The 16,321-nt window shown below is 39.9% G+C and overlaps 2 protein-coding genes across 3 annotated transcripts; one reads left to right on the top strand and one right to left on the bottom strand.

Annotated features, from left to right (window-relative positions):
* Positions 1 to 6,037: 6,037 nt before the first annotated feature.
* Positions 6,038 to 10,991, top strand: map7a (microtubule-associated protein 7a). The gene is made up of 15 exons (XM_078278107.1): positions 6,038 to 6,140; positions 6,860 to 6,964; positions 7,162 to 7,236; positions 7,333 to 7,496; positions 7,609 to 7,708; positions 7,879 to 7,995; positions 8,237 to 8,373; positions 8,533 to 8,657; positions 8,761 to 9,002; positions 9,085 to 9,262; positions 9,388 to 9,556; positions 9,703 to 9,807; positions 10,049 to 10,099; positions 10,238 to 10,463; positions 10,981 to 10,991. Exons 1-15 carry the CDS (start codon positions 6,038 to 6,040, stop codon positions 10,989 to 10,991), a joined length of 1,908 nt encoding a protein of 635 aa, XP_078134233.1.
* A 683-nt stretch (positions 10,992 to 11,674) lies between these two features.
* On the bottom strand, positions 11,675 to 16,158 carry LOC144535515 (uncharacterized). 2 transcript variants are annotated; one of them, XM_078278042.1, is made up of 13 exons: positions 15,918 to 16,158; positions 15,482 to 15,598; positions 14,615 to 14,734; positions 14,326 to 14,445; positions 14,047 to 14,166; positions 13,686 to 13,894; positions 13,551 to 13,596; positions 13,337 to 13,470; positions 13,103 to 13,240; positions 12,872 to 12,986; positions 12,558 to 12,692; positions 12,325 to 12,450; positions 11,675 to 12,170 (listed from the first exon to the last, which is right to left on the bottom strand). In XM_078278042.1, exons 1-13 carry the CDS (start codon positions 16,117 to 16,119, stop codon positions 12,037 to 12,039), a joined length of 1,716 nt encoding a protein of 571 aa, XP_078134168.1. In that variant the 5' UTR covers positions 16,120 to 16,158; the 3' UTR covers positions 11,675 to 12,036. The 2 variants fall into 2 exon arrangements, with proteins under 2 accessions (XP_078134168.1, XP_078134169.1); XM_078278043.1 differs by lacking the exon at positions 14,326 to 14,445.
* Positions 16,159 to 16,321: the final 163 nt, after the last annotated feature.

Raw genomic sequence — 16,321 nt, 5'->3', positions numbered from 1 at the left:
CAACAATTTATTGCTATCAAAAAAGTCCAAGAGCAACTGGAAAATGCCTTAATTATAAAGAGCATGTAAAACATTGAATGCGCATTCATTCAAACCTAAAACATATGAATTGGGAAACATATTTCAGTGTCATGACAGAACTAAAGTACAGCATGTATGCTATTATTTTAACAGGGTTGTCTTTGTGCTACCACACCCTGGATTAGTCTTCAAAAGAGGCTTTCAATTATTCAAATCAACTGACCTTAATACATCAATTAAAGAGCATACATTTCACACACATTGTGAAAAGTAGTACACTTAAAATGATTAATCTTCTGCTGTAATTAATCAGCAAAGTGCCCTTTCCACAAGTGAATGGTTTTAATCTAAAAAGTTCATATTCATAATAAATGTTGAATGTGATCTAGTGAGTTAATTATTTCCAAGATTGGCATTTTCAGAAGTATAAAAAAATTATCTGGGCTGACACTTTTTCCCTAAAAGTTTGTTTACATTTTTTTTTATATTTTCTTTACATTTTCAGAGTTGTGTGTAATAGTCGAACAGTGGAACACATCAAAACTATGCACCATACATTTTAAACACGTGCCAATGCTTGAAACTTCAGCAAAATAATGTAACACCCTTATGAGCTGCATGTTGCAGATGTTTAGAATCATCAAAATGCATGCAATCAAATACTGCAAACTGCAAGAAACCTAGAAAAAATATATTTTGTTATCCAAATGAAAGATATCTTTTAACAGAACAAATATTAGTCATCAGAAAGGCCCTCTACAAAGAAAGTCTTTTAAGTATGCTGCAAAACATTGAGGCCTAAATGCCAAAGCTTTGCTTGTTCTAGCTGATCTTTGCCTAACATGATGTTGCTGATAAAATGTTAAAATACATACCATACAAGAATATAATACTCTTGTCTCCTTCCTCTGAGTAGCTCCACAAAGGTTTCCTGCAAGGAAACAGCAACTTCTTTTTACCTGTGAGATAGAAGCAACACTACATAAACATTTTAGACATTTACACAGCAGTAAAAATAAGGCTACAAAGTAAAGTTGTACAGAAAAGAATTGGGTTTGTCCAAGTCTGAAGTTAGGCAGGAGTGATGTGATACCCCAATGAATAGTGCATGAGTGTTCAACCTGAGACTGGTAACTATAACTAGGGACTGCTGAGAGACGTCACTGTGAGCAGAGTCCACCAATCCACATAGACTGTGCCCAAAACAAAAGAAAAAAGTAAATGATTTTTTTCTTAAATCCTAAATCCTCCTCTAAAATGGTCGCTGAAAAGCCAACCAGCAACTTTTACATACAGGGCAAAAGGCCATTGCAATAATCCAACTGATAAATTGTATAGTGTTGTGTGTGTGTGTGTGTGTGTGTGTGTGTGTGTGTGTGTTATATACTGTAGTCTATCATAATGAAAAAGCCTCAAAATGTGTGAGGTTGAGGTGATTAATATATTGCTATGTCACTAGTAATAGAATTTCATGGAAGTAAAGAAAATGTCGGGCCAGCCTAGTTGGAAGAATGCTCCGCTTTAATCTTTAATAGAATGCTGTTCCAAACTGGGTCTTGGTGCAGACACACTGTCTTTTGTCATGGAATCACCAAATGGTGGCAAGCCCTATTTGCAAAGCCTGGTGTTTCAAATTCATTCAGATTTGAGTTTTGATGATACAGAGGGTGTTAATACATTTTGCATATGTCTATTTACTTGAAAGATCAAATAAGGATAACAATAGTATGATGTGTTTCCCCTCAAATAAAGCAGTTTTAAATGCACTGATTATGTTGCATTATTTTTCTAAATTGAGGCATGCTTTAGCAACTTCTATTAAATGCAACTTCTATTCGATGCTAATTTACAACTCATCATCTCATCAATTACACATACAGCCAGTCTGTAAGCCATACGTCAAAGTCTAGAGTTGCTGGTATCCGATGAAACAAGGTTTTAAATTATTTAAGCACTCCAGTCAGGGTTGCATGTGGCATCCTCATTATGTGGAGGTATCACTGTTCACAACAAAAGATATAGATTTAGTTAGAGGGAATAACAGAAACATGTTATCATTATTATTAAATTGGGCAAACATCTTTATGTTTTACCCACTTCATTAAATTTAATTAAAGCAGTCCATGTTTAAGGATACATAAATAAACCAATATTTAGTAGATGTGTATCAAACAAAACATCTTGCTTAACTTTATGCAACTTTTTCCCTTGTCTTTACCTAGAAAGGGCGCATCCTCTCCAGCCCACTGAGCTAAAGTGTGTGATACTCTCAGTGACATTAACCTGACCATTTCGTTGAGGGATTCTGCCCTTAATTACATGATTCAATATCAGCAACAAGGGGTTGGGGAGCTCCTAGTTCCTCCAGGATGGTCGGTAACCATGTCAGCAATCGTGCAAAGTTACTGGTTGCCCCTGTAGTTTATACTAACCTCATTCTCTGATGGGTGTAGTCATCAAATGCCACTTTAAACACTTTGAAGTTGACATCAGCCACCAAACCAGTGTGCCACAGTGGACTTTTCTGGTCTGATAAAGAACAAAAAGTATTTTACTTGACTAAAAAACAATTATGTGCAAAACTACTTTACATCAGATAATCTGTCAGTAGAGATGAGCTGTCTCAGGTACAAGATATCAGCATAAAAACAAAAACATCTCATATCTATGCAATAAAAACAGAGTTATTATTTGTATTTGGGATAAATATTTGGGTAAAACTAATGAATATGCATGAGCAAGCAACAGAGCCCTTAAATTGACACCTTTGACAATGTCGTCTTGGGTGAACCACAGAATGACTTGATACCAACCATGCAATCTTATCCCATGTAGGTCCAGTGTCCAGAGCCCTTTTGGCTGTTGGTAGTAGAGCGGTTATCACCATCTTATTTGTGCTCCAGTGACTCTGTGGGCGCACCACCTGACAGTGGTGTAGTGTATCCTTATGACACATTTCTGTCGAACTCTCGGATGGGGAGTTTGGAAAGCCTAATCAGGGAAACACAGCCAGAGGGCATTGTTATTGATGGTGTCAGGGGGGCCATTGTACTAGGAAGCAAGCGCAAAGGGCCTGACCTCAAGTGACCCCAGGGACTTTCTTAAAATTACTCAAAATCCAAATGACTGGTTTGTTAATTCTATGATTTTAAAACTCGTCTATACCAACAAACCCTTGCATCCTACTGTATGTTATGAACAAAATTATATTTATTCAGTAACCTACATCTACTCTTGACTCTCTTTCATTTAATACCATCCTAATGAACATAGCTAGGTCTGCCTCTAGCAACAGTACAGTCTTTCTAGATATACCATAGGCTGTATAAAACTAGATGATATAGCTAGGCTACCATACTTACTGTGTATAACGTTACATCCTGTTGTGAGCACAGTAATGAATTGAAGCACCACCTGGTGGCCAAACAGGTCATGTTCCTTTCAATGGTAGCTGGAAGGCAGTTTAAGTACAGGTATTTCACCTGTTAAACTATAAGCTAAGATAGGTAGCTAGCTCTACAGTGGGCTGAAATGTTAGCTATGACTGCCACTAATGCTAAAGCAACTTCTTCAGTTAACGCTACATATTTATAATGCCCCAACCTGTACAGAAGCTGCTTATTTTTACCGATAGTCTTTGAAAACGACTTACGCAAAATCTGGTGCCGACGTTGCTAATGTTTACCAAGATAAACCTTACTTAGCTTACAACCTTAGCAGTTAGCTTATTGAGCTAGCTGTTTGCCTGTTTAATCTGACGCGCGCTGAGCTCTCCAGCAGTCCCCACGCGCATTCATTACCATAGCAAGTCATTATGAGCATGCTGATTTTTAACCAGTGTCTCGATGAAACGATAAAACAAGATCGTGCAATGTTCAGTTTAATTAGAAAGACTGAATCCTTTAAAACAGCATGTGAGTGTTCAAGCAATTTTCCATGTCTAATATTAAACGTGGTTTAATGAAATGTCAGACTGTTGCCCTTCCATGTGCTTGCACTTATGATACAATAGCCAATAGTTTGGCTATATAAAAAGTTTTTGTTAGTTGACATACTTATGGTTCAACATCAGGGAACTATGTTAGGAATTGACATACAGTAAGCAGCAGCTTCTAAAAAATAACCTACTAGCATATTATTTAGTCTAATGATTTTAATAACATCTGTAGTGATGCTTTGCTGAAGCCAGAGCCATTTTGAAACATCACCTTCTTGTTTTGGTTCAAGGTGTGTGCCTTCTTGAGTTGAATTTGTCCCACCATATGTCTAAAGGCCTTTTCTTTGTTGTCAGTAATTTTCTGCAGTTAAATTCTTTCATCACTCTGGATGAGGAAGTGGAGGCTATGCAGAGCACCATTCTTGTTCTCCAGCAGCAACCCCATCAAGTTTGTCAGCAGCTGGCCCACAGCTCTCTGCAGCCACCTCTGCAACCCAAGGCCACACAGAACCTGCACACAACAAAGATTTTGGGAAGGGGTGACGAATCGGCTGGCAGTACAACCCCTATTCATAGGAAAGCAACAGGCCCCTCTGCGGAGATGCAACACAGACCAGCATTATGTACCACTCTGCTGGCACAGAATGTAAACTCTCCAACTCTAATCTCTCTTAAGGATGTGAAGCCCATGAGACCATGGACCCACCCGCAGGTAGTGAAACCTCCCTCGCACAGCATTCCACTGACACAGACTCAAACCTAGACTCTCAAGGGGAACATATCAACAGCACTGCAGACTCACATCATCCACAACATGTTGAATGTTACAGTGTAGGGCCCCTTTAAACATAAGCTTACTATACTTAAAAGATGCACTCTCAAATTTGAAGTAGAAAACGTGAATAGTAACTGTATTCAATATCCTAAATGATGACCTGTGTCATCAAAGATGAAACTGTGTTTTCTGAACTCTTGTTTTGAATACTGACTAAACTGTCCTGGCCTTCAATGGTTATACAATAGACAGCTTACATTTTATAAACCTTAAAGGTCCATCTACTAGACGTTGATGCATTTCACTGGATAAGCTAAAACGTTTTTTTTTTAAAGATAATTTTTGGGCTTTTAGGCCTTTATTTCCACAGGACAGATGAAGACATGAAAGGGGAGAGAGAGGTGGAATGACATGCAGCAAGGGGCCGCTAATTTCAGTTGTGAAGAAAATGGGTTTAGCTATTCAGTACATAATAAGAGTTTTTCGTTTTGGAATTTGATCGGGCTTTGGTCATTTGGCCCTTAAAAAAACATTGACTTATGTGATTGTAGCTGAAGCCATTTAAAGGCAAGGCTGACTTCAGCTTGTTCTCCAGAAAGAAATATCTCCATCTGGTGGTCATACTATTTAATTCATCACGGAGGATTCATGGGTGAAAAAAAAAAAAAAAAAAAAGCTCAAATATTTGCCTCGTCTATTGAGAACACTGACTCCATCAGAGCGAGTTAATGTCCAAGCAATGTATGTCACTGAATATTATACCACAGTTGTCATGGTAATTATTCATGAAGACAGGCTCTCAGCTTTGCTTTCTTTTTTTTTTTCCTTTCTCCAGGAAACGCTGCATCCCTTTGGCCACATCCATCTAGCAAGCAGGCAGTGTGGTGGGGGAATTAAAGTGACACAGCTATATTCTGTGAAAGTAAAGCAGAGCAGCTCACAAGGGTGAGATCTTTAAAGGGGGAGTAACCTTTTTATAGACAAGCCTCATTGAGTATCCTCTTCAGAGTTTTATAGCCTTAAAGAAGACAGGAGTTAATTTGTGGATAATCTTTAATTTATCTCTAACCCTTTGGACAGGGGGATGCTTTGTTTATATGCTTTTCTCTCTATTGGTTTATAAGGCACAGATGAACAAGCATCTGATACAGAGGGCACTATTCTGCACAGCGCACTTGGAAAGTGACCCGAAGGCATCTTGAAATAGAAATTCAAAAGGAGGAGGAAGAGGAGGAGGAGGAGGAGGAGGAGAAAGGAGGGGGCTTTAGAGTGAGAGCATTGGTATTCCAGGCTCAAAACCTAGCATGGCTGTGCAGAAGAAACACTGTGACATCCCTCCATCACAGGGACCACTTTCTACACGTACCATCGAGAGCCAGAAGAAGAGGAATGGATTTGAAAGAACAGGTTAGTCGCCGTTATCTTTGCTTTTGTTTAAGGATGTGTATGGTATCTGATCAAAACAAGCCTTTCCTTGAAGCAAAGCCGGAACGACTGTAGATCACAAACCAAGGATCATCTGCTCAAATTGATGACGCAGGAATAGAATATATACAGTACATTCACTGTGAGAAATAATTTGCCATTCTGTAATTGAGCATGGATACCATGAACATGAGGAACTCAGGGGCATCTGTGGACAAAATACACATTAAATCAGCCTCCTGATATTATTAAACCCTAAAGTAAATACATCCATGTGATTTTTTCCCCCCCTTGTGCATTTATATAAATTACTTATCAGTCTTGTGTGGTGCCTTTATGTCTTGACCTTTTTCGTTGCTTGTTTTAGTCATCGCCATGAGGACTGATCAGGTGCTAGCCTGTTCTCCAAGCCTTTTATACGCAGGCAGTTTATAATGGCCGTTTCAGTTGCAGCTGACCCTAAGGCCATTCCACTTAATTTGGGACATATTCTTCAAGCTTATTCATTTTTGGTTTATATGTAACAGCCCCTTCACATCATCTGTTGTACTAAAAGATGCATTTACAGATAGTAGAAAATCCAAAATAGCAAGGGAATATTGTGTGTCAGATTATGAAAAATAAAACCTGGAAGAGGTCAGAGGTATTGCTCTTTTCTTTTTTTACTGAATAACATGCTGTCCCCCCACCCACACTTCTAGACAATGGTGGTTATATCAAACCAAATTCACAGACAAAGAAAACCGCCTGTTCTGTCAACAAGGCTGCCGAAATCTGTAACACAGCCACTCCACGGGCCACTGCAGGTTTGATACAGCTCTCACATTCACTTTTTTATTAGGCAGTTGTCGTCTTATTAGAATATTGGATAATGACTTTTAGCATTTTCCTTTCCTTGTCTAGATTTTGCTTGATTTTGTGAATGTTTAATATAACTAATAGTATGTTTATGCGATTTATGGCATCTAACCAGTGACAACAAAGTATCATTTTGCCCATGTAGTGGCTAATGGACCAAATGTTGATGAGAGGCTGAAAGCGGCACGGGAAAGAAGACAGGAGCACCAGAAGTTACTTGGTATGTGACACTGTTAATGCATTGTCCTCAATTTCTAATAAGATGAACATACATAACCAAGTTATCTACTTATACTGGTTCACTTTTTTTCCTCAGCGTTTCGGGAACAGGGCAGGCTGGAGCGGGAGCAGCGGGCGAGGCGATACTATGAACAACAACTGCAGGAGCGCAAGAAGAAACTCCAGGACCAGAGGCTCAGAGAGGAGCAGAAGCGTGCTGCTGTGGAAGAGAAACGCAAGCAGAGGCTTAAGGAGGATAAAGTGAGTTTTGATGGTGGAAATGAAAAACTTTTATTTTTTAGTAAAGGCTGATGCTTTCACAGCTCTGGTGTTGAGTAACATCACCACTAAAAGCCTATTTTCCTGAATTAAGGAGCGATATGAGTCTGCAGTGCGTAGGACAGTGGAGAAGAGCCAAAAGGTCCAACAGAGCCTCAGTCAATACTCGAGAGGAAGGAAGCTCACCAAAAATAGTAAGTAGAGATAAATGTGCTTTCTTTTTCCCTCTCTTTTAACATAATCTTTCTAAACTCATAACACCATACTTAACAGTATCTGTTCTCTGTAACACAACAACTCCTGCAGTGCCTTATCTTTTATCTTTTTTGCTGCCCTTAAAACTTTATACTGATCAATATGGTAGTTCCACGTCGCCTGCCACTGACAACCTGGGAGAAGAACTTGGTCAATCGCCTGCTTACCCCTACATACTCTTATCTGGCCAGGAGCAAGAGTGCTGGTTGTCAGTCAGGAGACCAAGGTACTCTTCCCCCATGATAACAGAACGCACCCTGCTTTAATATTATCGCAACGCAATGCTAATTGTTTGTAGTGCATTTGTAAGATACTACAACAGCTAACCAACTGCTCATTTTCCTCTCCGTTTTACATACTGCTTCACAATTCCATCACCATTTCCGTCATTTGTGCATATCTCCTCCATTTTCCCATAATTATTGCACAAATCACTGCCTCAGTTGTCCATGTTTGTCGCCGTGCAGTTTCATTCCACTCCATGAATTCCACCACCACCACCACCCCTCACAAACCCCAGCCCCACTCTGGTTCAGCCCACCACTGGCCATCTGCCTCCCCCAGTCCCAACAACAGCCAGCACAGAAGCATCAATCTGGCACAGGTAATTCTAGCTGTTCCTTTGGGCTTGCATATTTTTAGGATCACCCAGCTCTCTCTTTTTTCAGTCAGATTTTTGGACTCAAAGATGAGAAAGAAAAAAAAAGATATTTTATATATATATATTTCTGATAACCTTTTCTTTTTCTCCTTTTTGGTTTAGATCACAACAGCAAGACAGCAAGATACTAATAAGAAGAACTTAAATACCAGATCTCCTGCCGTCAACACCAGTTTGAAACCAGCCAAAGTTACACAGAGCAGAACAATCTCTCCCTCACCTAAACGGTAGGTGAAATGTTTGACCAAAAACATCCGCTGTACATTCATGACATAGTAACAGTAATCTGAACAAAGTGGGACATCTGCTCTCTTCTACTGGATCTTAAAGGACCCTCCGAAGATCAGTCAGCAGACATTCAACCCCGCTGCAGCTCGAACTCCCGCCGGTCCCTGAGGAAGATGGTGCTCTTTGTAGTTCTGCCCTCTCTCCTGGTAACTCAAGGCCTGTCAGGACATCCCATGAAGTTCAGCAGGAGAAAATGAGGGATGAAAATCCACCAGAGGCTCCATGTTCGAACCTGCCCGACAAAAAGTCAGCAGCTACAACCAGAACCGCTGTAGGATATAGAAGTAAGCTAGGGAAAGGCCTAAAGCAAAAGTGCAGTATTTAAAGTGGAATTTAACGTGTATTGAAGTTGATATTTCTTTTCAGGTCCTCCCCAAACGCCTCCTCATCCAGCTCCACAGCCTCCTGAAGTCACATGCAGGCCTTTGGCTGGGACTTCAGACCCAGGGGAGGCCTCACGTCTCCTGGCTGAAAAGAGGAGAGAGGCCCGACTACAACGGGAGAGAGAAGAGCAGGAGCGCCTGCAAAGAGAGGAGCCCGAAAGGTAACAAGCATGTCCACCTACGAGGCTGAAAGACTGCAGTAGCAGGCCATTAAGACTGCTGTAGTACAAATTGATTATTGAATATGATTTGATTATTGGACATACATTTATGAATTTATGTCCAGGCGGAGTCGCGAAGAACTGGAACGCAAGAGGGCAGACGAGCGAGCACGACAGCAGGCCGAGGCTCAGCGTCTCATAGAGGAGAAGATGAGAAGGGAGGAAGAGGAGCAGAGAAAAGCTGAGGAAGAAAGAGCTCAGGCTATGAGGGAAGCCACCCTTCTGCAGAAACAGGTGGGAACTGCAAACATTCCTCAGTGCATGAGGGAATTTGCAGAAGAAACCACATCTGCACCCACAGGTGTCCTTGTGGATGTTTTTTGTGTCTTTTAACTCCTTTTATGTTTAACGGACAATCACTGTTTTCTCTGTTTATATAGAGAGAGGAGGAACAAGCCAGAGAAAAGGAAAAAGCAGAGCAGATGAAACAAGAGCGAGAAATACTCGCACAGAAAGAGGAGGCGGCGCGCCAAGCAAGAAAAAAGGTGACATTTTTGACAATGTTTGATAGTGAACTGAATGAACTATGTATTATCTGTGTTCATAAAAATAAATGAAATCAAAAGTAACTTTTGATATAAAACAACCTGACCGCTAGATGGTTTGTTACCCCATGTGATGTGATCCTGCGATTATGTTGCATGATTTTGTGATATCGAGAGAATCCATCTGCCGTGCAAGGTAACATTGTGACAGCAATTTAATAAAAGCTGTTTTCTTTCCCAGCGACTTGAGGAGATCATGCGGCGAACCAGAAGGACAGATTCTCCTGATACGGTGAAATTTACTGTTAAGTTTTTGTAAAAGTACATTGCCCCTGGGCTCTTATGACGCACATCCAGTATTCACTAATAAATAACTAACTTCTAAAAGCTTGTCCTTGACCAAATTGGTTATTCCTTTTTTTAAACACAGAAATCCGTACCAGTGAAGATTTTGCCAAATGAAGCCCAACCAAAGGAAAACACAGAGCCTGTGCACAATGGCACCATAGATGTTGTCAAGCTGCCAGTGGGGACGAAAACCTCGCAGCTGGGGCTGAACAACGAGGAGGACATGGTACCTGTTGTGGCCTTCAAAGAACGCAGGTCCCTCAGGACTCTCACAGGCCTGGAGGAAATCCAGACCCACCAACGAGCAGGTGAGACACAAGCAGCAGATCACTTAAGAACGCTTATTCTTTGGGTGGGAAATTAACACCAACCACCTGCCAGATTCTGATAACTTTTGGCTCTGTCTAGTGCCTTTTTAATTAGAAGTCAGGTACCTTAACACTTACTGACATGCCACATCATCTGTCATGTTTGTTACCAATTTCGGTTACAGACCACACAAATAGGAAGTCGGTGAGGTTGGTGGATAAGAAAGTTTCCTACCATGGTGGTCTCTATAGACAGTATTCAAATCAAAGAGGAATAGTATGCACCTCCAACATAGGTACAGGTGCAGGACAAAACACAGCAGCAAAGGAAAAGGAGCACTGAAAAAAAAAAAAAAGCTCTTCATCAATGTGCAACCTGTCTCTCCTTTTTCTGTATATAGTATCCCTTAATAAAAAGTCTAAGACTGGATCATAAATGTTCTACTTATCTCTTAAGCTGCTCTCACACATTTGATTTAATAGCTTTTTGTTTGTCTCCCTACTGTGCATTCTTCAGAGGTCATCTGAGCACCTGCGAAGTGGGCAGACGTTTAAGGACTTTGTTGGAGACCTGTGATTTCTCTGTGAAACACAGGAGTTACTGCAGTACAGCCATTTTGCTGCCCTTCGGCACCTTTAAAGAGCATGTAAGATGACAGCCTTGCCTCTCACGGAGGACGTCAGCATTTGGTCACTTTTCTGTGTGTAATCAGTGGCACAAATATTGTTAAGTTATTTATTACTTTCTTCAGTACAGCAGGTTTCTGAACTAATGACTATCCAAAAACCAGTAGATGTAGACAGTGGTAATAATAGTTTGCTGGCGAGTGTTGCCTCTGTACAGATACTAGGAATAGCCATTCTAACAATCACAACATATGTTAGCCATTTCGCTTTTTGCTTATTCCTGATATTTCTTGCAATCTAAGCACTTTTTCCCTCCTCAGCTCGAGTGGCGGTTTGCGCTAAGAACACAAGATTTTAGGTTGTTGGTGAAAGTTCCTTTCATGAATTAATTCCTAATTTAACCTTTATTTTGTGAAGTATAGCAATCACGAATTTCAACGCTGCTAAGGAAATTAGTTTCCAAAGACTTTGCTTTAGTTTTGTGAGTGTTGTTTTAGAGAATACAATGCACAAAGCCTTTATTGCACTTGACAGTCGCTTTGTTTGATATTGCGCAACCACTTTACAAAGGAAAGTTTGAGGCGTAGAGGTTAAGTAAGTTTATTATAATAAAAGTATATAAAAACAAATGTACTGTATCTGATCATCAATATTTGATCTCATAGTTGAAGTATTGCTTATGGCTATCACTTGTTAACCTGTTAAAGTTTAAATATATGCCATATTTCATTAAAGTTGAAACTATGCCGCATCTCAGCCTTGTTTTTGACTTAATTTGTTGACTCTGAACATAAAAAACTCTGAAATATAACACTATAAAAAAAAAAAAACTATAAAGAACTATAAAACAATATAAAAAAAATGCTGCTTGTCTATACAGTGCATGAATGTAAAAACTGCTTACAGGCCACACTTTGCACATCTCTCAGTATTTGTGCTGACAGAGTCAAGGGTTCACAGAAGATGGAGAAAGGGGCTGAATCATTTGCAGCAGCCGTCTGGTTTCCTCCGTCTGCACACGCACCTTCCAGAGCTGAGCCTCCAACTCACTGTTAGCCAACAGAGACGAAAAGTCTCCATCTGCAGAGGACGACAGCACAAAATAGGCTAAGAACCACTGAACTGCAAAGCCTGATTATTCTAAATTTGCTTAGGGATGACAGAATGATAAGATTATTCAAATGGCTGCAGTACCCTCAGTTGCTTAATAAGTAGGTGTACAACAAATACTAACCTTTCTTGAGGTTGAATATTGTAGCTATGCCAAGCTGCTGAAACTTAACATCTTTATTTTGGAGAAACACCAACAGGTACTGCACCATGGTAGTGTAGTGAGGTCTCAGCAACTGGACCATCTCCCCTAGGTGAATAGTAGAAGACACAGAATATAACTTAATGTAATAATATAAAACCAAACTGATTTGGTCAGGTTCTCTATCAGCAATTAATACTTGCACATAACAGTACCAGTCATTTCTAGTTTGCTGATGATGGCCGCACTGTTGTATGACAACCGGGGATTTTGTATTTGTCCCGACAACTTCACAAGTCTTGAAGCTTGCTCTGATGTTATGGTCAGCGACATGTTAGAATTAGGTGGATCTGAAATAGTGACAAATGGTAAAAAATTATAAAAAAATATTTATATAAAATAAGGATCTTATTATGTCATTTGCGTTATATTTCACAGCCAAAAATTCAAAACGGAACAGACCAACACTAACTGATGTCCAGGTGACACAGCACTGTGGAACTAGGTCTGGCAATGCTAGACAACTCACCCCAAGTGGTGAGGTGACGTAAGCATGATGTCACATGCAGCACAGTGTCATCTGATAGGGACTGAGACAGAAGAGCCCTGAGGAGTCCTGATAAACACAGACTTTCCATCACAGCCTAGATAACGATGGGATTAAATACAGCTTTATCAGTGTATCAATCTGGGGCACCATGCACAGACAAATCCTGTTTTTACAACAGACATGAAATCCTGAATTGTAGCCTTGGTGTACCTGTTGTCCAATGCTGGAGCTACACAGGTCAGTGATTATCTTGCAGCTGTGTGTGATAATGACAGAGCTGGATGTGTGATGATGTAGCAGCTGACCGATTTCATCCAACAGTCCTTCATTTACCAGGACGTCCTGGAACTAAGTGTGCAAAAAACACTTCACAGCTGTAACACATCACAAATAGTTACCATTTCATCATTATTATGATCCTGCTGACCGTGTAGGTAATCGTACATTGTTTGGTGGGTGTGCCGACAGTGCAGACAGTAGTGTTATGGCTGACTCTGTCCACACAGGAGAAGAGGTTTTCAGCAGCGCCTTTAGAGGCAACACACAGTCGAGCTCCATCAGCTGCTCCTGAATCAGAACTACACTAAAAAAATAAAAAAGACAAACAGCATCTGCTTTGGGTATGGTATCAATATCTGGCTTCATTGTTTATAATTACCATTCTTTGAAAGGGTTTTTAGGCATCTGCATGCTTGGGTTGAATTCTGAAAAATGAAAAAAAAATAAAAAAAGATTTTTATTTAACATAGTTGCTGATTTACTTTCAATCTCAGCCACTAAAGTTCACAATTACCTTTTGCACAGATGACGACATGAGGGTCAGTAGAGACTTTAACAAAAAATGACCCCCAATGCTGAGCAACTTTGGGTGATGCTTCTGGACAGCAGCGATGTTGCACAGAGCGGTGCAGCTGTAAAACTGAACCTCTGAATCGGAGGACTGCAGCAGAAGTATCAGGACAGGAATGGCCCCTGCTTGACATAAGATCCTTGTCGACCAATCTTTAAAAAAAAAAAAAGAAGAAAAAAAGAGAATGTTCTGGTTTCCATGTTATGTTGAAGCAAAATAACACTGGAAAGAACATGAACACAGCAGCTTTGGGTTTAATACAAAATATGTGAAGATTGAGATTTAAAAAGGGACATTATCCCACCTGACTGTGTGAGATGTAACAGAGCCCAGGTGGCGTTCTGTTGCACCTGTGGGTCGTAGGATTTTGCTAAAGCCAACAGTGGCATGATTCCATCCACAGTGACAGCTTCTCTGTTTGATTCTGTATGAAAAGAAGAAGAAAAAACCGGCACACAGCTGATCTAGACTGAAATACAATGGAATGTTGTGTCTCTGCAGTCAAACACACTGTAGGCAAGCCAGGGTGAACTATTAAACAATTTAAAGACTTGAAGACAGAGTCCTTCCTGTCTATACAAACCTGAGGAGGACAACATGGTGACGCAGGCACATAGGTGAGACTGAGCGGTGGCATCTCCAGACTGGAACATTTCCAGTATGGGCACCAGCATCCCCATTTCAATCACTAATTCTTTGCACACTGAAATCAGATTTCATGGACAGTGTTTACAAACATCTGATCCACATAAACTACGTAACTTCAGCTGTGACGAATTGTTTTTTTTTTAACAATTAAAACTTAAAGAGGAGAGGGTAAGGATTATAAATCAAAAAGACAATACTTTAAATACCTGATTCTTGTCTCTTACCATTATTCTTTACCAACAGATTGACCAAGGAGAGAGAGATTGTCTTTTGCACATCTAGGTCAGCTGATAAAAGTAAGGTCATGACTGGCTCCATGAAGGCATCTGGTAAGGGTGATTTCACTGGACCACACAAAGCAAAAAAGAATAAAATGATGAAAAGACACAAATCATTGCGGTTGAAAAAGCAGAATTTCACAAGTTAGTTCAATTTCTTGACACCCAAAGAATGATCTACAAGTTAAACACAATCTTAATTAGCTGTCAGTCTCACTAGCGAAATCCAAATTTTAGTTTTAAACATGAAATATGTGACTGGTTGGTTGGTTTAAAATTCAAGTCCTAAAAGAGATATCCGACCTGTGTTCTATCAACAACAGCCAAGTAAACTAGGAATCTGTCAACTGACACATTTATGCAAAATATAATATGTGGTCACACATTTGCATACTGCTGGATATAACGTGTACTTACCTATAAATACAATGATCTGACAAAAGAAAAAACTGGACTACAAGTATCAGGGTACTTTATATGAGTCATTGCTTCTGTTGTTACCAGTTTATCATAGTAAAGGATATCATAATGTGGGATTTCAAAGTTAAATCTATTTATTATAGCTTCATAATTACACTAAAGCCCACGCATGCTGGAAATTATTTGCCAAGTGCCAACCCTGGAAAAAAAAGATACAGTTGAAAATTTGCATGATACCAGTCATACCCGTTAGAGAGCTTATCTCGACAGTGAGTGATATGACAAACCTGAAGTGCTAACAATAGTGCCATTCTATGCATCACTGATCTGCTAGCCATTGCTATAATGAAGATAGTCAAGCAACATAAAAATCTGTTTGAGTTCTTTACTCACAATGATGACTGAGATGTAAATAATACATGGCTGCAGTCATTTGTAGATCAGTGTTTTCTGAGGTCGCAAGTCTGCTCAGTGCTTGTAGACTCCCCGGATTAAGTAGAGTTGCATCATCTAAGAGAAGAAACAGATTAACAATAATGAATCTCCCAAAACTTGAGTTGACCAATGATTGATTTTGTACATGTGTATTTGTGTAAATACCAAGCACAAGGGTTTCTATAAACTACTTTTTTTTTCCTTTTTCTAAAGTAACAAATACACTGGTGATGTAACTGTCTGCTCTTCTCAATTTAAATTGCAGATCTATATCAACTGGGTAGACTTTGTCTCACAAATAAAAAAGACAGATAAGGTCTGCACATGTGTGTTTGCCCTCCACAACAATGCTAATGTCTACAACAAAGAAAAAGAACGGCTGCAATGTTCCTACCATACAGCAGGTGTAAAGAGGGCAACTCTTGCGTCCTCTTCCTCAGTAAACTCCGGTCAGGTGTACTCCTAAAGCAGGTGCACTGAGAAAGTTCCCTGAAAACGTCCATCATTTTTTGTTCAAACTCTCTGCAAACCTTCCTTAAATGAACAGTAAATTCTTTAAGCAGTCGGGAGCAATCTTCACAAAAGCCAGAAGCCATGGCCACATCTTCAGTAGTAAGGCATGGCACCTGCAGGTTTCACACAATCTGCACATAGACACGCCTACTGGTCTAGAACATCACGTGACTGTAAGGTAAATTACAGTTTTTTGTTACAATACATTTCATTAGGTTACAGCCCCCTCTATATTATATATATGATGTATATTTCTTATTCTTGGATAGTTGTGTGTTCTAATTG

The sequence above is a fragment of the Sander vitreus genome, chromosome 20 (genome assembly GCF_031162955.1).
Source record: "Sander vitreus isolate 19-12246 chromosome 20, sanVit1, whole genome shotgun sequence".
Lineage (NCBI taxonomy): Eukaryota > Metazoa > Chordata > Actinopteri > Perciformes > Percidae > Sander > Sander vitreus.
The sequence above is the reverse complement of the archived record's forward strand: the minus strand, read 5'-3'. Positions and strand labels throughout refer to the sequence as shown.